Source organism: Psammomys obesus, unplaced genomic scaffold (genome assembly GCF_907164565.1).
Source record: "Psammomys obesus unplaced genomic scaffold, mPsaObe1.curated_primary_1811, whole genome shotgun sequence".
Lineage (NCBI taxonomy): Eukaryota > Metazoa > Chordata > Mammalia > Rodentia > Muridae > Psammomys > Psammomys obesus.
The window spans coordinates 1,999,348-2,022,947 of NW_026596109.1; the positions used below are offsets into that span (position 1 = coordinate 1,999,348).

The 23,600-nt window shown below is 41.5% G+C and overlaps 1 protein-coding gene across 2 annotated transcripts in view; it reads left to right on the forward strand.

The window, feature by feature from the left end:
- Patj (PATJ crumbs cell polarity complex component) overlaps window positions 1-23,600 on the forward strand; it is a 307,127-nt gene that overhangs the window by 172,677 nt on the left and 110,850 nt on the right. For both annotated transcript variants that reach the window (XM_055628777.1, XM_055628778.1), the window contains exon 29: window positions 16,990-17,081. In XM_055628777.1, coding sequence (XP_055484752.1) covers window positions 16,990-17,081 — 92 coding nt within the window. The remainder of the gene's footprint in view (window positions 1-16,989; window positions 17,082-23,600) is intronic.

Consider the following 23,600-nt stretch of genomic DNA (forward strand, 5'->3'; position numbering starts at 1 on the left):
TGTGTGTGTGTGTGTGTGTGTGTGTGTGTGTGTGTGTGTGTGTGTGTTGCTAGGCAAATGCTCTACGACTGTGCTTACATACCTGTTCCCTTGCTCTGCGTCTTAACTGTTTGTTATTGCTATAGACATATCGCCATAGGCTAAGTTACGGAGAAAAAAAGACTTTCTTCTTTTTCTTTTTCCTCCTCCTCCTTCTTTTTTGCCACCACCTCCCACCAAGAAATTTATATTGACTCATGGTTCCAGGTCCTGGTGGTGACCTTGTTGCCAGTGTCTAGAGGTGGCTCAGGACCTCAGCAAGTGAAAAATGGGGAATGCTTGAAAGATCTAGCCAAACTGGACTGTAGAGATTCTCAAAAGCCCAGCTTTTGAGAAAGGCTTTTGTTTGTCAGTCCCATGTATGGATTAATGGATTCACAAGAGCACAGCCCCTCATTCCCTATTGAAAGTCTCATCTAGGCCAGTATTTTGCTTCTTCATAATAGGGTTTAAATTTTGTCATAGTATTAAATAAGACAACCATTGTACCATTTGGTTGGACTCAGGAGATCGCTGGTGTATGATGTTCCAGTCTATAGGGAAATCATATGTATCTCCTCACTCTATGTATTGGGTATGCCTAGACCCAGATTGCCTCCTGCACGGTAGGTGGAATCAGTATAGTATTTGAGAACATGTTGATTCAAGTTGTAGCCTTTCTGTGTTATTCAGACTCAAGGTGGACCAGCCTGTAGGATCAGGCCTCACAGGAGCACCATGCTTTATTCCTTAGTCTGACATTCATTAGACACTGGTAACAAATGAACTGTGGCCACAGCATAAAGTGAGGAATGTCTTCCCGGCCAGATTTCAGACATATGTGGGCCTTAGAAAACCTACTTTAATTTTTTGCTGCAATGCTTTTGACATCTGAGGGTGTTTAGCATAGTGCGTGTAACAGACCATCAGTGTTTCATCTTCCATATACTCGGTGCAACACCAACTCACCGTAGATAAATGAGAGGGTTTCCCCGAACAACCTGCAATTCTTGCATGGATGGCATCCTAAATCCATTCCAACCTGCCAGCGATCTACATAGAGATAGCATCAGCCCCACTGCTCTAAGTCACATCTTCCTGACCCTTCACTTCAAGTGTCACTCACGGGCCCCAGGCTGTGACCTGTACCTAGGACTGCCCAGCATTTAAGTTTCTGATACTGCCGTTTCTCAGGTTGTTTCTTAAAACATCTCCCAGAATATGGGGAAACAGTTCACCCAGCGTCCACCCACCTATGCATTCTAGAGAACACTGCAGAAGACACACATGCACAGCACAATGGAAGAGACAGGATGCCAATAGGACATTCAGGTAGAGCTTCCATCCTGGCTGTAGTTGTGCTTCCTTCCAGGTACTCTCACATGGTCAACGACTCAGAAACTCCCAATCCTGTGGTTCAGGGATGGGTTTTGTGTAACTGTATTTGAGATAGAACCAGGTTTGGCTCAGATTCCTGAGACTCAAGCGGTCCTTCTACCCTAAGCTCTCAGGTACTATGAATGTTGAGCTCACCAGTTCATGGAATTTTTGTAATGGTCGTACACTCAGTCTCTAGCCCTTTGTTCTTCCCAAATCATGGGGAATGGGGTTTTAATTTAACTTTTATTCATGGCTTTGTTTTGCCACATCCGGGGCTGCAGAGAGGCTCGGTAGTTCTAAACACTGGTTGCTCTTCCATTTTGACTTCCCAGAACATATGTAGTGGCTCATAACTGTCTGTAACTCTGACATCCTCGTCTGGCCCCAATAGGCACATATGTGGTATACAGACAGACATGTAGGCAAGACATTTGTACACATAAAATAAAAAGAGTAACTTTAGTAGAGCACAGGTATGGCTCAGTGGTGGAGCACTTATGCGCATGCTCAAGACCCTTGATTCCATCCCTCATTTGAATAAAAAATTAGGATTCGCAGTCAGAGATCAGATGTTAGAACAAAAGATGAACCTAGCAAGCACACTGATCAACTAGAAAATTACAGAAGGATTGCCTTTGTTTCAAAACTAAGGATAGAGACCAAATCTGAGTGTTTTATGATGTCATCACACATGACATATCAAAGAGTTACCTGGTAATTGATCCTATTTCCTCCTTCATGCACAGAAACTTCAGGTGTATGCCAGGCACCTGACAGAAACAACAGTAGCATTTACCTTATACTCCTGCTTTTGTTTCCTCTAGCCCCTGACCCTGGTCCTTTTGTTGTATCCAGCTGCATAATTTGGTTACAGACAAAGGGACCAAGTAATTTCAAAAGTAGTCATGTCAGCTCCCTTTTACCTTCCCCAAAGATGCTTCACTTTCTACAAAGTGACAGCAAATAAAAATATGTTGAGACACAGATTTTATTGTCATATGCCATTTCTCAGTCTCAGCTTTTTTAAATTATTTAGCAGATATCTTCCTGAAACATCTAAAAGTAAGTCCAAAATACATATATTTATTTTATGGACTTTCCCTCAGTTGAATAAAATTCCCTGTGTCTTGATCATTTTGAGAGATCCACCATTTCCCCCTTATGGCTTCTCATTATTACTTCATCACTGGTCTTATCATTAAATAGTACTGCTCTGCTCAAAGCGTCTGTGGCATTGCTTGCAGCAGGCCCTTAAATGAGACTGTTCCTGAGCAGCAACTGCACGAACGGGGTCCTGTTTTCACAGATCTAGCAGTACATCAGCTGGACAGCATCAACCTCGGGGCAGCCCTTTCTTTGGTGAAGTTAATGACGGGATGATGTACGCTAGGTTTTGCCACCGTCTCTGGCATGCTTTAGCTGATAGCATCAGAACTGTCATTTTTGTGTGTTTTTGTCTCTGTAGTTTGTTTATATTGATGCTAGTGTCTCTGAAGTCATGGCAGAGCAAAGTGTGGCAACTAAGCAAGCATCCAGATCCTGTGCACTTATACTTATAGTCCATCTGCTAACAGTTTTGACTTTGGTTCAAGGGTGACAGAAAATAAATTCATGTGGGAAAATATTCCCTGGTTTCTTTCTATTGCTCAGGGGAAAATGCACTCATTTTTCTTTAATGCGTGAGGAGTTGGAATGTGCTCGCTAGCTGAGAATGGGAAATCGATTGAATGATGTATACCAGGAAAGCTAAAAGCCAGCATGACCGTGGACATTGCAAAGCGTTAGATGGTTGGGAACACTGCATTGTGCAAATGGCCTTTTAAGAAAAGGAGCAAAATTTGGTTATTTGCTAACTCTCACACCAAATACGCTTATTTTTATGGCCTCAACCCTGAGTTTGGTACAGGTATGTATCTGGCTTATTTTCATAGTTCTACTACTTGCTCATATTCTCATCATTACTTTGCCATGACTGTTATAGTGCTCCTTTGCTCACAGCCACCTATAACTTATAGTTAATTCACTTGCTTAAGACTCTGAAGTTAAGCTAAGAAGTGGAGGAATTATCAAAAACATATCATTTTTTTTTAAAGTTGGAAACCCTGCTTTTCTCCCAGAGCCCTGTATGTGACTGATCTGGGGCCCATGGTCACTGTAGCATTGTTGGTGTGCAATTGCATTGTTGTGCATAGTCAGTGAATTCTGTGGATCAATGGCACAATTCATGTGTGAAAGAACTTCTGTTAGGCTCCCAGAAGACAGAACGATTAAATCTCAGCTCCTTTACCCTTCCTTTCAATTCTAATCTGGGGGTTACTGAATTAATTTCAAAATGCATTAGCATATAATTACCATGTACACAGAATGAGCCGTACGCTAGAGCACTGGCTTTCCCAGAGCAATTAGACCCCAGAAATGTGCAGGCTGGGCTGGGCCATAGCGCTGTCATCTGAATGCAGGATTTATTTATAGCCCTGCCCATAGCGCAAGTGTGCCAAGACAGGGCCAGCAGGCCATACAGGTCGTCTGAGTGCTCTGTCGGGAGGAACAGAGGGGTCCAGGTAGGCTGCTCTGTGGCACTGTGCAGGCATGAGGTGTCTCCTTGGATCCAGGCACCTACAGGATAGCCTAACCATCCTGTCCAGTACGTGCCCAGTGGAAAAGAAAAGTGTGGGTGCCTCCCATTCCTTCCACAGACAGAGACAAAGCTAGGGGTAAACGCAGACCTTGTCTCACGATACTGTCTTCACAAGGAACAGCAAAGCACAAACCTGTGGCCACAGAAGGGACATCATGGGCCCAGGTGCCTCCCCCTGCTTCATGCAGTCTTCTCTCACTTTCCGCGCTTTCCTCCGCTCCCTCTGCTCAGTGCCAGCGAAGTATATCTGAAATATTTTGGAAAGCTTAGATGTGATCTGGAAGCTTGTAAGTGAACCACTAAATCTTGTGCACCCATAGGATAGAATATGTTCATTTACACTCAGGAGCCATGTCTGCTAGACTACCACACCCAAGTCTATTTGATACCAAGTGTATTTATCAAGTATTTTAGTGAAATAACTTTGCCGTAAAGTGCTTCGTGTACTAAAACCTCCTGGTATAGAAACAGTAGTCTGAGTCATAGAAAGAGAAAGGATTTTGAAATTGAAATAAAACTGTTTTTTTCTATTATTTTCTGACAGAATACTTAATATCTAGTCATGCAGAATTGATTGACCAAGTGTTTGGATTTTCTGTTTTGTTTTTAGTGTGGCAGTGACTTTGAAAGTGTCACAGCATAAGAGCTTTGACAATTTTTATATGAATATATTGCATATTAAAGCTGTATTTGGCTAAGTGTGGTGGCACATGTCTTTAATCCCAGCACTCAGGAAGCAGAGGTAGGCAGATCTCTATTAGTACAAGGCCAACCTTATAAAGTTGGCCTTATAAAGGCCAACTCACTATAAAGTGAGTTCCAGGTCAGCCAGGATTGTAAAATGAGACCCTGTCTCAACAAACAAACAGCTATATTTGATTTATTATCTGAAAGCGATTTAAAAATGGATTGCCCAAACCTGACACAAGTAAGTACTGTGAAAGCAGAACCTAAATACGACCTTCACACACACCAAGGTAAGGTCACCCCATTTTGTGATCCATCAAATTATCTGTTTGTAGCCTGAAAAGTTGACAGTGGGTAGGGTGATGGCTTTTGAGTGAGGAGTAAGCCTCACGCACAGAGCACAGAGCCCTGGACACCATAGCATTGTGAGCTATAGCTCTGTGAATTTGCTGGCCATTTCCTGACATGATCAACGGTGGATCCCTGAGTATGAAGGACTTGTTATAAAGGGGTCAAGAAATGGGCTCTGGTTCTCACCATTTACCAGCAAATTTCATGATTTCCTTTTTTTTTTTTTTATCACTGAGTAATATTCCATTGTGTAGATGTACCACAATTTCTGTATCCATTCCTCAACTAAGCGGCGTCTGGGTTGTTTCGAGCTTCTGGCTATTACAGATAAAGCTGCTACAAACATGGTTGAGCAGATGTCCTTGTTGTATACTTGAGCAGCATTTGGATATATGCCTAGGAGTGGTATAGCTGGATCTTGAGAAAACGCCAGATTGATTTCCAAAGTGGTTGTATAAGTTTGCATTTCCACCAGCAGTGGAGGAGGGTTCCCCTTTCTCTACATCCTCTCCAGCATGTGTTATCACTTGAGTTATTCATCTTAGCCATTCTGATGGGTGTAAGGTGAAATCTTAGGGTTGTTTTGATTTGCATTTTCCTGATGACTAAGGGCGTAGACCATTTCTTTAAGTGTTTCTCTGCCATTCAATATTCCTCTATTGAGAATTCTCTGTTTAGCTCTGTACTCCATTTTTTAATTGGATTACTTGATTTGTTGCTGTTTAACTTCTTGAGTTCTTTATATTTACTGGATATTAGCCCCTCTGTCAGATATAGAGTTAGTGAAGATCCTTTTCCAATCTGTAGGCTGTCGTTTTGTTCTGACCACAATGTCTTTTGCTTTACAGAAGCTTTTCAGTTTCATGAGGTCCCATTTATTGATTGTTGCTCTTAGAGCCTGTGCTGTTGGTGTTCTGTTCAGGAAGTTGTCTCCTGTGCCAATGAGTTCAAGGCTCTTACCCACTTCTTCTAACAGGTTTAGTGTGTCTGGGCACAGGGGTCTTTTCTGAAACCGATACTCCAGCCAAGGACCACTCATGGTGCTGGCCTGGAAGCCCTGCTTAGAGGTAGCCTATGGCAGTTCAGTATCCAAGTGGGTTCCATAGTAATGGGAACAGGGACTGTCTCTGACAGGAACTGATTGGCCTGCTCTTTGATCACCTCCCTCTGAGGGGGGAGCAGCCTTACCAGGCCACAGAGGAAGACAATGCAGCCACTCCTGATGAGACCTGATAGACTAGGATCAGAGGGAAAGGGAGGAGGACCTCCGTTATCAGTGGACTGGGAGAGGGACAGGGGTGGGAAAGAAGGAGAATGGGATTGGGAGGGGAGAACGGAGGGAGGTACAGGGGGGATACAAAGTGAATAAACTGTAATTAATCAAAATAAAAGTAACTAATAAAAAAAGAAAATCAGGAAGAAAAAAAAAGAAATGGGCTCTGTTGGGGGAGCTGTGCAAATACTCAGTGTTGCTACCTACCAGACTTGCTTGCTTTTTACATGCATCTTGTCTTTCAGTTCACAGCAACCTTAGAGAGTTAAGAACACTTTCAGCCCCCAGGCAAGGGAACTGGGGCAGGAATGGGCAGGATTAGCAAGCTTTTTTGAGTCTTAAATTTGGGGTTTACATAGTTCTGGATTAAATTCTTATAATTTGGGGGGTGGTTTGTTGTAGTTTCAATGTGAAGTGTCCCTCGTTGGTTCACTTATTTAAACAATTGGTCCCCAGCTAGTAGCATGATTTGGGAAGGTTGTAGAATGGTTAAGAAGTACAGTCTCATCTGGGCATGGTAGTGCACACCTTTAATCCCAGCACTTGGGAGGCAGAGGCAGGTGGATCTCTGAGTTTGAGTTCAGCTTGTTTTACGTAGAATGTTCCAGGACAGCCAAGGCTACATGGAGAGACCTTGTCTTAAAAAAATAAAATAAAAGTAGACCCTCTTTGAAAGAAGTGAGTCACTGGGTTGGGCCTTGAGGCTTTATAGCCTGGCCTCTTTCTGAGTGTGAGTGTCTCCTACTACCATACCTTCCCCCAGAATAAACCCTGTCAGCCAGAATAAACCCTTTCTCCTTTAAGCTGCTTTTTTTCAGAGTATTTTTTCGTATGTCAGTATTTTCCATAACAATGAGAAAAGTAATGTAGCAGGTGTACATAAATGCAGAATAGGCTCTGCATTTAACAGGTTCTGCAATTAACGGGTATGTTGATCCAGAACAGTTTCATGTATCCAGGAGAGGTTTGTACCGGAGTAGAAGACACAGCTCTTGCCTGTAGCCTCCTGAGTTCTTTCAGAGAGCACCACTTAGATAAAGGTGAGATTCTAGATTCCACCACAGGAACACATTTCAGGACAAGTCAGTTTGTAGCAAAGCTGTTTTATTTAGAGACTGGAGAGATGGTTTCATGGGTAAAAGGCTTGCCATACAAGCTTGAGGACTAGAGTTAGAATCCCTAATATCCATGTAATTGCTGGTTGGGCTTGGTGACCTTCCTGTAATTCCAGCATCCAGTTGGCAGAGGATCCCTAGAGCAGGTTGACTAGCCTCCCTGTATTGTTCAATAGAAAAACCCTGCCTCAATGAATACTGGAGAGAGCAATCAAAGACGCCTGAAGTTAACTTCAGTCTTCCATGCACACACGTTATATTCACACAGATTATATACACGGACATACTTTGTAAATAAACGTTTAATGTACATTTAAACACAGGCCGAAAGGGAGAGAGAATGCCACTTAGAAAAGAGTCAGCTCACACCAAGGGCATGGGTTTGAATTTTATAATGTGATTCTTAATAGTATTAAGCAGATATGTTATTTCATTAGCTTCTGATGTTATTTTCTTTGTTTAAAGGTTTCTGAGAAATGCCTTGCCCACCTTTATTCACTCTTCTTTTGATAAGTTAAAAGAATAGTTAATAGGTCATAAGAAAATTAAGACAAATTTTGACTGTAAACAAAGTTTATAATCTTATTTGTATGAATTTTAGAAATATATAGGTTTATAGCTGGGAGAAAATTAAAGTTAAACTCAAATGTCCCAAGTACTTAGGCCTTAAGCATGGTGGGTTGCTATTGCAACATTATTATTTTAAATACCTCTTTATAAAATGGAAATATTGTCTTTACATACATGTAGCTTTGGCTGGAATGGAGTTCTCTATGTAGATCAGGATAGCCTTCAAACTCCCAGAAACCTACCTGCCTTTGCCCTCCTAGTGCTGGGATTATCATGCCTGGTCTATCCGTATAGGCACTCTTTACACCAAATTTGTTAGTTGTGTAAAAATTCTGGACTCTCAGCTAGGAAAAGACTCAAACCAGGCTCAGGTGAAAGGTTCCTTTCTCTTCCTGTGGTCCTGAACCTCTTCTTTTCTATCCTGCCTCAGTTTCTCACACTGCAATTTCATATTATTATCCATCTTCTTAAAATATAATACCACTCTAAGGTGACCAAGAGACAAATGTAACTGATAAAATCATGCAATCTATTACGAACCAAAGGAGGGCAGTCCTCACTTGAACTTGTCCACACAGCATGTGACCTTGAAGAACTTGCCCTCATTTCTACTGTAGACCTGGGGTTTATTTTCAGGACTGGAAACTATTGTGTAAAACCTAGTTTGCGTTGAGTGCCCTGATTCTTTCTGTCTGTGCTTTCAGCTGGGAAGTTTTAGTTCTATTTTTGCCATTTTTGTCTCTGACTACAGCCTGTTATGGGAGGAATTTTGAATTATTTCCTTGCACCTCATTGTCTGTATGTCACTGAAATATTTTGGCTGAGGTCTCTACTCTTACTTTTCTCCAGAAGGAATAGCAATTATTTACTTCTTATGGCTGTGGTCCTCATTATCGCTCTCATAATAGCTCTGTGCTCTCTGCATTGAGCTAAATTATCTTAAGACCTTAGAGAGAAAACAAAGTAAAAATGGAGGTGTATTGGTTATTTTTCTTGTGGCTATGACAAACAAAGTAACTAACAAAAGCAACTCAAGGAAGGAAGAATTATTTTGGTTTATGGTTTAAATGAATATAATTCATCATGGCAGGACGTAAGGCAGGAATGTGAGGTTGGTGGTCATGTGTTAACACGATCAGGAAGCAGAGAGGTGACTGCCAGTGCTTGGATTCTTTCTTCATATTTTCCCTCCCCCCCCCCCTGTTCCAGGACCCTAGCCATGAAATGGTTTCAGACACATGCAGAATATATCCCTCCTTTCTTATTACAGCTGTCTGGGAACAGCCTCTCAGATGTGTCTCCTGGATGATTCTAGAGCCAGTCAAGTTAGCAATGAAATTAAGTATGAAGAATGGAAGAAACTGAGGTCATTGAGGGCAAGGATCAGGTGCTGGGGAAGAAATGTGCCATTTGGAACCTATGGCTCTCTTCAATCTGGTTTGTGCAGTTCCTCTTGGTGTATAACACAACTGGTGGTGATGGTGGTCTGCTTTTCCATCCCTCCTTTGCTCAGCATGGTCCTCCTTTGCTATCTTAGTGATTTTACTGAGGTGCAGCCAGGGAAATTAGCATTGAGGTTATTTGGAAGGCTGTTCTGTTGGCCAGGCACACAATTCATTTGTGTAGTTTGCCTCATTTACATAATGGGAATTTATAATTTGTTAATCATGAAGTGCAACCACCACCCCAGGGGATACATTGCAAGACTCTTCATAGATGCCTGATACCATGGGTAGTACTGGCCTTTCACCATCATCATTATTGTTTCGTTTTTATTACTTTATTTATTTTTATTATTAATGTTGTTTATTCATTCATTCATTGGCTTTTTTGAGACAGGGTTTCTCTGTGTAGCTTTGGCTGTGCTGGACATTCTTTGTAGACCAGACTGGCCTCGAACTCACAGAGATCCGCCTGCATCTGCCTCCTGGAGTGCTGGGATCACAGGCGTGCACCACCTCACCTGGCTTTGTTTTGTGTTTAGACAAATTCTCAAGCTCTAGTCCAAGCTAACCTAGAACTCATTCAGTAGCTGGAGTTGGCTTCAAGCTTAGGTCAGTGTCCCTGCATTAGTCTCATGATTTGGGATTACAGGCACATATCCCAGTTCATACCCAGCTTATACTACATTTCCCCCTCTACATGTGTACTCATGGGGTTGGGTTTATAAATAAGCAGAGTGAAATGTTAACAGTAATTCATAAAGTATAGCAATTAGGCAAAAGCACTCTAATAAAAGTTACACAAATGAGTTTTTTGTGCAAGTGTATTATTGTGGTTTCCCCTAAAGGGGATGTTTTGTGACTCTCTTTTGGATATCTGAACCACCAGCATAACGGCTTGCAGCCATTATTAAATGAAGCGTATCTGCCTGGGAATATTTGATCTGATAGGCAGTAGCTGGCAGCAGGTGTGTGCAGTGTGTGCACCCCTGGACAAAAGGCTGGTCCACATCTGGAGTGGGGTGGGGTAAGAATGGTGCAGAACCCAACTTGTGAACTGTGGGACAGGAAATGGAAAGGGGACTAGTTGGGAGGGTGCTGCCAGCTTGTGTCCCTGGGAAGGACTAATGGGGCTAACAAAGACACAGCCTATGTGAGAATGACAGACATTGTATGCGGATTTCAAAATCCTTTTTTCTTGCTGCCATTGTATTTTGTTTTTCAAGATACGTTTCTTTGCGTAGCATTGGCTGTCCTGGAACTTGCCCTGTAGACCAGGCTGGCCTCGAACTCAGAGATCCTTCTGCCTCTAACTTCCGAGTGCTAAAACTAAAGGGATGTGCCGCCACCTCTAGCTCCCAAAAACAATTTTCTTAAAGTAGGAATTATGTCTAGACTTTCATCAAATACCTTCAGACACTGCTTGATCTGAAACCTTAGAAAGCAAAACTACATTAGGGTCCTCTGTATATAAGGGACACTATTCCTTCCTCCCAAGCTGGCAAATGTGGATATTACCAGACTTTAGCTGACCTTATCGATGCTGGGTACGTATGTTGCGGACATTAACATAAGGAAGTATGAAAATAGTGCTATTCCCTAATGAGTGGGTTTCTTAAAGACTTATTAGCATGTCCTAAATTATACAATAATGGCTTCACTATGACATTTTCATACATATATGAAAGGGATTTTTTATCATAGTCACCCTTATTACCCTCTTTGTCTCCTCCCGCCCATTTCTCTTCCCAACCCTTCTCCCTTTTACTTTCTTGGACTTCTTGTTTTACTTTTGGTGACTGAAGTTGCTTACAGGAGCATGAGAAAGGGGTAGCTAAGTGGTCAGCACTTGAAATATCTTCTACCTTTGCCATGCATTGAATGGGGTGAGAAGTGGGAGGTGGCAACGTTTTTTACCTGGGGTGGGAGTTGGTTGGGGATCGTATATGTGCGATTGATTACGTTAAGGGTTAGGAGAAGCCTAGGATGTTCCCTGACACCTACCGAGTATTCTTGTTACATGTTCCGGCAGCTCCAGACCCACTCAAGGCTTTGGGATCTGGAGACTTGAGCCTGCATTTTGGTGGCATCACTGCATACCTTAAACTCTTTTATAAAGACACTGAGCTTATGAGTCTCCGTGTACTCGTTACATCAAGACAGGACCTCCTGTCTCATGACCTGTGCTGAGAGTCAGTCAGTGCTAGACTAAATGAGGTATGTGCTAACTGTTCTTAGTTGCAAAGGATAGCATTGTGACTCTGCAGGACAGTTTTTTTTTAATTAATTAAAATTTTATTTTTTATATTAATTATATTAAATTACAGTTTATTCACTTTGTATCCCAGCTGTAGCCCCCTCCCTCATTCACTCCCAATCCCACCCTCCCTCCCTCATCTCCTATGCCCTCTCTAAGTCCACTGATAGGGGAGGTCCTCCTCCCCTTCCATCTGACGCCAGCCTATCAGGTCTCATCAGGACTGGCTTCATTGTCCTCCTCTGTGGCAAGGCTGCTCCCCGCCTAGGCGGGGTGGTCAAAGAGCCAGACACCGAGTTCATGTCAGAAACAGCCTCTGTTCCCCATAACCTAGAACCCCTGCAGGACAGTTTTTTTATAAGGTGACTGTTGAAATGAGAAACTGGGGCCAGTGAGATGGCTCAGTGGGTGAAAATGCTCGCCATGCATGACTTAAGACCTCAGAATCCAAGGTGGAAGGAGAGAATCTACTCCTGCAAGTAGTGCTCTGATCTGCACATATGGGACATATATGTACCTGCACGGGTGATCACACACACACACACACACACACACACACACACACACACACACACACCATGTACACCATAACAATATGAACACTTTTAAAAAGAGAGAAACTGGAACTCTTAAGGGAGTGAGTTAGGAGAGTATTGGTGATTGAGTTTTTTACTGTATCTGTAAAACTGCATACAAAGCATGTTGAATACAAGAGAAGAATGCAGTAACTGACAGGGTAGATTTCTAATTAGGTCAGCTATTGTGAGAGAGAAGGAAGCCCTAGGCATAGCATTAATACTACAGGGCAGCTCATCCTGAGATTCTCTCAGTTTGCCTTCTTGGTTTTGGTTGTTTTGAGACAGGGTGTCACTATGTAGCTCTGAGAAACCTGTAGCTTGCTGTGTATACCAAGCTGGCCTCGAACTCACAAAGATCACCTGCCTGTGCTACCACACTTGGCTTGACATTCTTGGTAAAGAAATTTCAGGTCAGCAGGCACATGAATCCTATTTGCTCATCTGGCTAAGAATAAGATTAAGAATTATTCCTGTACTGGGATTATTTATTTGATCAAGAGTTAACTGGCATCTGGGTATAGTGGTGTGTGCCTATAGTCTGAGGCAATTTACTATCTCAAAATAAAGTTTAAAAGATTTGGAATGATCTTTGGTAGTTGAGCACTTGCCTAGCATATGCCAGGTATTGGGTTTGCTCTTCAGTACCAAAAAATGTAAAAGGATTGATGGTTATAAATATAATGTATTGATTTTCTCCATGCAATTTATATTCTATAAAGGTTGTTTTAAAAGTTAAATTTAGATTCTAGTGCCTTAAAATACGACATTCAGAAGGCACTTTCAGGTAAAGATGGGGGAAGGACCCCAATTTCTGATAATGACAATTTCATTATCAGCCACTCATGTAATGTTTCAGTTCAGCTCCCTAATAATAGTTTACAGTTTGTATAATATGTCAGTTTGCTTTAAAAAAAAATAAAGCATGGGTGGAAGATTGTTGAGTGTAATAAATTATGACATGATGTTCAAACCTTGGGCATATCTGTTACTTGGGCTAAATTTTAATTTTGTATAATTAATATTTTCAACTGTAGCTTAAGTTAATTAACTTTTGCTTTCAGTTTGATACGTCATTTGAAAGACTTAATTGAGCTGCTTTTCAGCATAAATTTATATTCCTGTTCAGACGAACCATGGAAAATTAGGAGTAGTTTAAAACTTACCCTTTTAGTATTTTTGAATAATTAGTTTTATTAAAACAAATCTCATTAAAGACATTTAAAGTGAAAGTTGTGCAGTGGTAGAAAAGGGTTTACATCCATTTACTGTTGTTGAATCTGCTCTGGATTAACCCCAGTTCTACTTGGGCTGCAAACTACAAATACTGCAACTAATTATGCTGCAGTGGCCAGGACTGCCCTCGTACTGGGGGTTTGTTCTTTCTCACTACACAGGCAGAAGACAAACCCTGAGAGGAAAATGAGGTGGCATGGAAACCTGCAGTGTGACTCACTAGCTTGAAAAACGCAGGCATGGTTGTGGTCTGGGGCCTTGGAATCTGGAATTGCTATAATTTGTTCCTGAATGGGATTTAAATTTCAGAGTCTGAGAGAAAATTAACTCACACAAATATAGGTTGCTTTTCTGGGACCAGGGGTCAAGAGCTGAGGTAGAAATTAGTGTCTGGAGAGTAACAGAAGTCCCTCTGCCCCTTGCCAGTGATAAAAAGAGGAACCCAAAAGCAACTCAGAAAACCAGAATGGCTGGTCAGGCACAAAGATGGCACTTTGTACATCTTTGATCACAGTGCTCAGGAGGTTGAGGCAGAAGCATCACACTGGCAAAGCCAGGTTAGTGAGGCCTTGTCTCTAAATAAATGATTAGATGATAGATAGATAGATAGATAGATAGATAGATAGATAGATAGATAGATAGATAGATAGATAGATAGATAGATAGAGAAAGGCAGATAAGGAGGTAAGCATAGAGAGAAATTGCACTGGGGATATGGTTTAATGCTAAAACACCTTAGGTTCAATCCCCAGCATCAAAATAATAATAATAATAATAATCTTTAAGTAGTATTAATTTTTTTATAATTATTATCATCATCATCACTGTTATTAATAGAAATCTTCTGTGGAGAGAAATCTTTCTTTTTCTTCTTTGTGTGTGCCAAGGCAAAGTTCTGAACATCTGAGAGCCTCAGACTCTGAGACTGCAAAAGAGGGTTAAGGTTAATGTAGATATTTAGAATGACAAGAAACTGTATCAGTGGAGATAATTCAGTTTCAAAGAACAGAAATTAGTTCAAACTATTGACTTTGTCACTTTCGGTGACTATAACAAATTCTGAGGTAGCTAAGGTCTCTCTCTTTCTCTCCCTCTCTCCCCCCCCCCTCTGTCTCACATACACCTCACAGTTCTGTAAGCTGGGAAGCCTGAAATAGTAGCACTAGACTCATGTGAAGCCTCCTTCCTGGTCAGCAGACTGCCTCCTCACTGCTGTATCCTCACATAGTAGAGAGACTTTCTTCTTGTCTCCTATTATCCTCCCACAAGCCTCCTGCCATAGCCCAGGCTGACCTCAAACTCACAGTCCTCCTGCATCCATCTTGCCAGTGCTGGGATTATAGGAATAAACTACCACACCCAGTCAGGTCTTGTAATGATACAATCCCATTGATTAGTGCTCTAATTTCGACACAGATTGTACATGAGTGAACGTGAGTATGTGTCTACATATGTGTATAGAAGTGAGAGAACAGCTTATGGGAAGCTATTCTCACTTTTCACCACATGGATCCCAGGTATCAAACTCACAACTTCAGGTTTGGCTGCAAGTACTCACTAAGCCATTGGTCCTGGGGTTACATCATTTTTAAAGCCAGAAAAAAGGCTTTGCCATGGCCTTTTGGGTTGTTTTTGTTTTCCTTCTTTTGTGTAGAGCTCTCAGTTTTCCTTTTAGATTTAATCTAGCAAAGTCAGGTTCTCCCATGTCTTGAGTTGCTTGCTGTGTTTCATGTGAGCAGCTGCCCCCACAGTCAAGGCCACAGTTGCTGGTGCTGCAGAAAGCAGCAGCGGCAGCAGCCGTGGCACCGTTCTGTCAGAGCTTTTCACATTACTCTTGGAACCTTTGCCTGATGACTCAGTTGAAGAAGTTGTCTTTTAGTTTGGTGTCCAGCTGTGTGCTCAGCAGTCAGTATTTAGTGCTTGAGGGGGCCTGAGTTTAATCTCCAGCACCAAGAAGGAAAAGCAGGAAAGCAGAAGGGGAAAGGAAGGAAGCGGTGTCTTTCTGTCTGCTCATGTCTCTCTGTGTGTGCATCTCTCTGTGTATATGAAAAATAAAACCATGAAAGTATTAGTACATTTGTATTAGTATGTTAATATTGGAAATCTGAGGTACAAGCATGTTATTAAATGTGTGTACATTAAAGTTTAACAGCAGAAAAGGTGAGCGTCTGAATATATGAAGGGAGAATTCCTTCAGGTTTCAAGAGCACCACCCATGAACTGTGACAGCTTTTCTTCTTATAGTTCTCAGGACAACTTTGGAGCAGCTGCTTACATTCCTTCAGAGGCTAGGAACGCAAGTCGCAGATAACTGGGAGTGTGGGAGTGCATTTCTCTGAGACTAAGGATCTTGGCGAAGAATTAAGAACAAACCCTGTCAGAATAAGAGACAGAGCACCACAGTAGCCGGAAAGCCTTTGCTGCTCCTCCTAGCTGTGTGGAAGGACTGGCTTCTTTTAAGACAGTTAAGAGTGTTCTGATTCCATCCTGTCCTTTCAAGTGTTTCTTTCCCGTTACTTTCTCATTATAATCGCTGTGATCAGACAGTGTTTTCAAAGAAATGTCAATTACATCTTCAGATTCAGCGTTACAGAGACATCGAGAGCAAATGGACAAAGCACCAAATTCAAAAGACTCATCCTGCTGAGTATCGTTGAGTATACTGTACCATCCCTAAGATGGCAGAAGTTATCATGGCCACAGCTACATAGGGATAACATAAGAGTACAGGTCATTAGTTGCTTATCAAACAAAAGTGTATGGCTGGTATAAGAGAATAGTTGTAGTTATTGTTATATCAGTGAGAAGATCTGAAATGAAAGACTTTAGATCTACTGTTTTATCAGTTTAGGTGACTTGAGTCAGATTATAGTTCCAGAACATTTTGGACATGAGCAGATGACTCATTGGTTGTCTACTCTAAGGTATCCTATATAATTAGTTGGTCTAAAGTCAACTTAAAACTGGTATGTACTATTTATCTCCTGGGTAACAAAATTGATTCTGTGTAATAACCATGATCCGCTTTGCAGCACTGTGTTTGATGGGCCGTCCAGAGTTCTGTATGTACTATAGTTTGGTCTCTTTTTCTACATCCTCTAGGAAGCTGGAAAAGCCATAGAAAATTAAATACTTAGCATAAAACTTTGTATTGAGCTCAGCTACTGTTCTTATAAAGTTTAGCAACAGGTTAAGGCATTTAGTCCTTTATTAACTGTTGCCACAGCTGAATTTAGGAGACATTTCATAGTTGTTTAGAATTACTTTGTGAATCTCTAGTACAAAGAATATTGGGACTTATACCTTTAGTGAAGTCTATGCACACCCGTAAAAGTGAAGGCTTATTGCTTAATTCCAAGTGTATACATGTATACCTTTATGTATGTATGGTTATTCATTGTGTAAAATACAGTTGTATTTTTACAAGTATATTTTTTTCCCAAACAGATAAACAATCAGATCCTTTATGGAAGAAGTCATCAAAATGCATCTGCCATTATTAAGACTGCTCCAACCAGGGTCAAACTGGTTTTTATTAGGTAAGGCAAATAAGCCTGGTTTTGTAAGTGTACAATCTCCTCTTTCGAGACTATTGTTGGCATTGGTATCTTATATTTGCTTTGTCTAACGAAGTCACTATGTTCTAAGACTACCCTTTCCTTCTCTGTCACTTTAAGAAAACTGTGGGCTGACTCTAGGATTTTTCTTGTTTTTTTTTCATGATTTATAACATGGAATTATAGTTGAGTTTACTATTGTCTGTATTTCAGCTTGTAGAAGTATCTGCATGCTTATAGCTGTAAAGATATAATGGAGCCCTCTCACTAATGGCACCGTGGTTTGGTATTTATGGATTCATTATTGTCTTCTTGAAAGAACCAACAATTAGAGAACCCAGAAAAGTGTAGGAGTGCCGGCGCGGGCTGTGGGTATATTGAAGTGGTAGAGCACTTGCTAGGATGCGTTGCTAGATCCTGGCTTCACCCCAGCACCAGGCATGGTAGTATGCACCTGTAATCCCAGCAACTGGCAGGGCTTGGGAGGTCAAAAGTGCGAGGTCATACTTGTGAACATTAGAGAGTTGGAGGCCAGCCTGGTCTGCACGAGACGTTGTCATTAAGGGGGGAAAAGTGCTGGTGAGATGTGGTGTGTGGGATGCCACACTCGGCCTACCTCACCAACCGGCTGACTGAGCTCCAACAGTGCTTGTCAATAAGAGACAGGAGTCTCTACATCTTTTAGCCAGTTTTCTAAATGAGCAAGAGCTGGACTTGTCTAAGTCTCTGTTATTTAACGGGAATGATACGAAGTTTGAGTAATTTGTAGGCCATAACCATGTTTGTTAAGTATTGTTAAGTGTCTTTTACTCCTATCATTCCATTTCCATTTTTTAAATGGACACCACATCTCTTTCATGGTTTTGTTTCAATTTTTTTAAATAATGGGCTGTGAAGATGACTCGGTAGTTAAAAGCATTGTCTGCTCTTGCAGAGGACCCAGGTTCAATTCCAGCGCCTATGTGGTAGCTCACGACACCTGTAACTTTCGTTCCAGAGGATCCAGTGCCCCTTTCCTGACTTCATAGGCACCTGGTGTGCACACGGTACACACGCATGCAGACATGCACATAAGTAAACCAATTTTTTTCAAATTTTGAATAATCAATATGCAGTTCAGTGGTAGAGCACTTGTCTAGAATAATCAAGGCCCTGGGTTTCATCCTCAACACTGGAAAACAAACATGTAAAGTGATCAATCAGAAGTGTAGGGTAAAAGCTCAAAGAATGCCCACTGCCTTTTTATGATGAAAATAATTATTATTTTTTTCCCTTTCTTGCTATTTACCATCAGTGAGACCTCTCCTTGCTGAGAACACTGGTACTCGAGGGTAGTTTTGTTAGCAGGTTGGGCAGCTGAACATCCTTCCTGCAATGCTTTCATTCTCATTGGGGTGTCTTTGGTCTTCCAGTTGTTAAGGCGCTTCAGATGAGAGTTTGCTTATGATAACTTGAGCAGATTTGAAATAAGATAAGTCACTGAAAAGGATATGCTGTCCATTGAGAGAAATCCGCAAAGGTCACAGGTTCATGTTTAAGACTACATACAAGGTTGTGTGAGATTCAGATTTGTGTGTACCTCTGTGATTTTGAAATTGTTCGTGTGTCCCACAGGATTCATATGTTGGAAGGTTTGGTTTTCAGTGTGGTCATATAAAGAGTGGGAACTTTGAGAGAGGCACTTAAAAGTTGGTCAGTCAGTGGGGATTGCCCTTAAAATACTAAGGCACTTTTCATGGATTGAGAGTTAGTTTTCTTGGAACTGGGTTCTCATAACACTATAAGCTTCCAGCTAGAGAAAGGACTCAGGCAGAACTGCCCTTCCAGGGGACCTGAATTTGGTTCTTAATTCTCACATCTCGCCATTCACAATCTGCTGTGATTTCAGCACCAGAAAGATCTGATGCCTCTGGCCTCCTTGGGTACCAGTATTCATGTGAACACACTCACACTTAAAATATAATTAAAAAAATTAAACCAAAAAAAAGATGCACCTGGGATGGAGTTGTAGCTTTGTAGAGAGCTTGCCTCATGGTAATGCCTGAGACTCTCGGTCCCATCCTCAGCACCGCAGAGATTAAAACGGACAAAGAAAACAAATGAGCCTCATCCCAGAATCACCCTCTGGCTTCCTGTCTTTCCGTGTTGCCTCTCCCTCTCTTACAAACTGCCACAGTGATGTCACCAGCTGCACACAGCTTGCACAATGCGGTTTGGATGTTCAGTGTTTTCAAAGCATGAGCTAGCCCTCTTCAGAGAAGCTGCCTCTTGCAGTAGATGGGAACTAACATAAAGACCCCCACACTGGGCAGTATACAGAGAATTAAGACTTTGGAGCACTCTGCTATAAATGGGATGTGTTCATCAAAACTCTCCCCTCAAGACTCTGCCATCCATTCGGAAGGAGAATCAGGAAGATTGTAAGAGCCGGGCAATGGGTGAGGTGACTCCAAGGAAGCGATGTCAACAAGGTTGATGTACATGTGAGCTCAGAGTGGCTGGCATCATGCACAGGTTCAAGCCAGAGGTCCCAGTACTGAGAAGAGGAAAGGCACATGTGTTCTCACCCCTAACTAAGAGGCTGTCTGCAGTTGACCCCCACTGACAGGAAAAATCGTTTTCTCTAATAGAGTATCATTGAGTATTTCAGTTGTGCTTCAGGGCAGACCACATGCCCAGGGGTAGTTGGCCAATACAAAATGAGCTCAATGTACTTTTCTAGGTTTCTTGTTGAATTTTGCTTTGTTTCAGTATTTTTTTGTCTTATTGGTCTTTTGTTTATCTATTTTGATTTTTCTGTTAAAGGCTGGTATTTCTTAGTTTTTGCTTATGTTCATTTTTTAAGAGAGAGGAAAAGAACACAAATTTGGGTGGGTTAGAGAGGATCTGGGAGTAACTGAAGAAAGGGAAAACACAATCAAAATATATTGTATGAAAAAATTTTCAAATAAAAAGTGATGAGCTGAAAAATGTCCTTTTTTTCTAAGCTACCCAGCCTTTGATATTTTATTTTGTTTGTTATATATCTATTTGTATTTGTATTTTATTATAGCAGCAAACAAAATCACTTGGCTCTCTTTGCTTAGTGCATGGCATTGGCTGCAGTTACAAGTTCTGTTATTAACAGTACCATTACTGCTTCAGTGATGGAGGGGCCTTTATTGCCAGTTCTCGGCCTCCTATCTTAAAGGAGCAGAGAGCAAATAGATTTAGGTCCAACAGAAATAATTTAATGCAGTAAAGTATTTGGAAGTCAGAACCTTTTTTTCTGCAAAGAAAGATAAGGCAATGTGGAGCTCATCACAGGAGACAGAGCTGTGGAGAGTCTCAAGAGCAATGAGGACCTGTCAGCTCAGTGTTCTGATAGTTCCAAGGTTTTTGTTGTTTGTTTGTTTGTTTGTTTGTTTGTTTGGATGGATGGTTGGTTGGTTGCCTGGTTGGTTGGTTGATTTTATTTTGTGTTTTTAGAGCAGGGTGAATCAAATGAGAATTTGCTGTGTCAGTGGTGTGTGCAATATTGAGGAGGCTGCTGAATGTTTATTTGCTAAGGTGATATTAAGCAATTTAGAAGTTAGTGTACATTGAAGTGATTAATCTGATAAGAAACTGTTGTGCTTCTTTGATACTGTTATTAAAATAAATACTTAAGTTGGGTGGCTTATAAACTACAGAGATTTACTTTTTCAATCCTGAGGGATGAAGCCAGGTGCCAGCAGGTTTGGCGTCTGGTGAGGGGCTGATTCCTGTCTCTTACTAGTTCTCTACAAGACAAAACAGCTTCCTTTTGCCTGTTTTATAAGAGCAGGAATCCCAGGAGAGCTCTGCCTCCATGAGCAGAACTGAGCCTTTGTGAGCAAATCTCCCCTAGAAGATTCCCCCGACTAACACTGTTGCCTTATCGATTAAGTTTCAGCATATAAGCTTGGGACACAAATGTTTAGATTGTAGCTTGTACTGTTCTTAAAGGTCATTAAGTTATATAGTGCCCAGCATCTGATGGACAAAAATGTTAATAAATAAATCTCTTTTTATTATCACAGAGCAGTTCTAGTGAAAATCATAGTAAATTATTTTTGTGTGAATTTAAATATATGCATTATGTAATTTAAAATTCTTTGTGTCTAAGTTCAGCTTCTTAAAATTTTCCCAGGTTAGTAAATTTAAAAGATTTTTCTAGAAGCCAGGCGTGGTGGCACACATCTGTAATCCCAGCACTTAGGAGGCAGAGGCAGGCAGATCTCTGTGAGTTCAAGGCCAGCCTGGTCTACAGAGTGAGTCTAGGACAGCCAGGGCTACACAGAGAAACCCTATCTCAAAAAAACAAAATCAACAACAACAAAAAGGGAGTGGTTGGGAGCTTGCCCCGCATGTATGTGGAGGGCTCTGATTTTAGTCTTAACACTGCCAAAAGTGGGGGAACACACACACACACACACACACACACACGAATAGGTCTGTAGTAGGAAGAAAGTTGTAGGAGTGATTGTATGCAATCTCTTGTCATACCCGCTTTGAAAGTTGCAGGAAAATGAGCTTCAACTGAACCAGGAGAGATGTGCGTGGTACTGACAGGCAGGTTTTATTGGGCTGAGCTGATAGATACCTGGTATGTGCAGACAATGAATTAAGTCTTCATTTGCCCAAAGAGAAGGAATTACTGTCCTGAATAATCTGCCTCCTCCAGAGCCTGCTGAAAATTAGAAGAAGAAACCTTGGGTCCATCATGCCAGGACTTGGAACCCAGGTGTTTACACTAGCTGTGTGGGCTTTGTCAGTTTCCTGGTCTAAATGGAGGTGGCTGTGTTGTAGTAAATTTAAAAAAGAGCTGTTGGGCTATATGAAGTTTATTATTAGCCCTAAGATTATCGTGGCAGTATTATTTAACCCGCTATTATTTAACCCGCTATCACAAATAATAAGACACAGACACCTGTTAGGTTTATAATTGCCTTATTTACCGTAGGCTGGACAGATATTTCACTTACACTGTCTCAATATCCTCACCATCCATCTCCCAGCCCCCAGCCAATGCCATCCACCTTAACCATTTTCATATGGACCACCTTCCATCCATAATCCCACGGTACTTGCTTTTTTTCTTTATCTGGGCCTTTCCACGCCGTCATTGGAGTCCTTTCTCCAGCCCTCGTGGTTTCTTCTCCACAATAACACATCATGGCATCGCCTTTTTTCCTCTCTTCCCATCTGTCTGTTTCCCATGACATTCTCAAACCTGGGAACCCTAGCCACACCTACCTCTTTGTACTCTGCCCAGGTATAGGCTGTTTAATCAACCGATCAGGGTGTGTCTTAGGCAGGTTTACAAAACAAGGATAGGTGTAACCAGATCTTGAGGGCCAGTAGCATATTCAGACCAGCCTCCAACATGTCCATGTCCAGTCTCTGCTGCTGTGAGGACAGCTGTGAGTATTGCAGGAAAGGCGGAAGAAAGGGGGGAAAGAACTCAGAAAGGAAATGGTCCAAAAACATAGACTCTTCTGTGTTCTGGCTGATTTCAGAATGTTGGGTGCTTACTGCATTGTGAGTGTGTGTGTGTGTGTGTGTGTCTATGTCTGTGTGTGTGAGTGTGTGCATGTATGTTGATGGCATATAGGAGGTTATGTTCTACAGCATGAGTGTGAAGGTCAGAAAACAACTTGTGAGCGTCGGTTCTCTCCTTCCACCTGTGGGTCCTGTCCTGGAACTTGAGTTGTCAGACTTGCTGACATGCACTTCCTGTGTTGTGCAGCTTTGATACTGTTACACAAAGCGAATTTGTGCTCTAAGAATCTCATAATTATTACATCATAATAAGTAAGTTCCAGGAAAAGGAACAGTTTGTTAAATCATTTCCTGGAAATGTTATTAAAAGGATCAAATCCCCATCATTAGCTTGTTTTTTTAAGTGAGGCTCACACATTATTATTAACAAGGAGTCGAATATTTTTAATAAGGAATGTGCAGAGAAACACCTAATACAATGAATCCATGTGAAATATAACAGTTTTGCCAGGTGGTGACACCTTTGGGGAGGCAAAGGCAGGCGAATCTCAGTAAGTTCGAGACCTACAAAGCAAGTCCAGGACAGCCAAGGCTACACAGAGAAACCCTGTCTCGAATTAGAAAACAGAAAAAAAAAAAAAAAAAAAAAAAAAAAAAAAAAAAAAAAAAGAAAACACACAGAGAGAAATCTGTCGGTTTTTTACTTGGGTGAGTAACATCAAATCATGTCCCCATGTGAAACAAAGGTTCTGTTTCTCATCAGATCTGTACAGGACAAACAGAGCTCACTGATAGATTTGCAGCCACTTCCTCTGAGCTACCTGTTCGCGACCACTGGCACTCTTGGTGGAAGTCTGTCATATCTGTGTTCTCATGTCTGTCACCTGTTCTGACCTCCGGAACATTAGTGGTGGACCGTACCAAATCTGTACCTACTCTGTGGGCAATGCAGGAGGTTGGCGTCCATCTGTCCACAGTGGCCGTTCATCATAGATACTG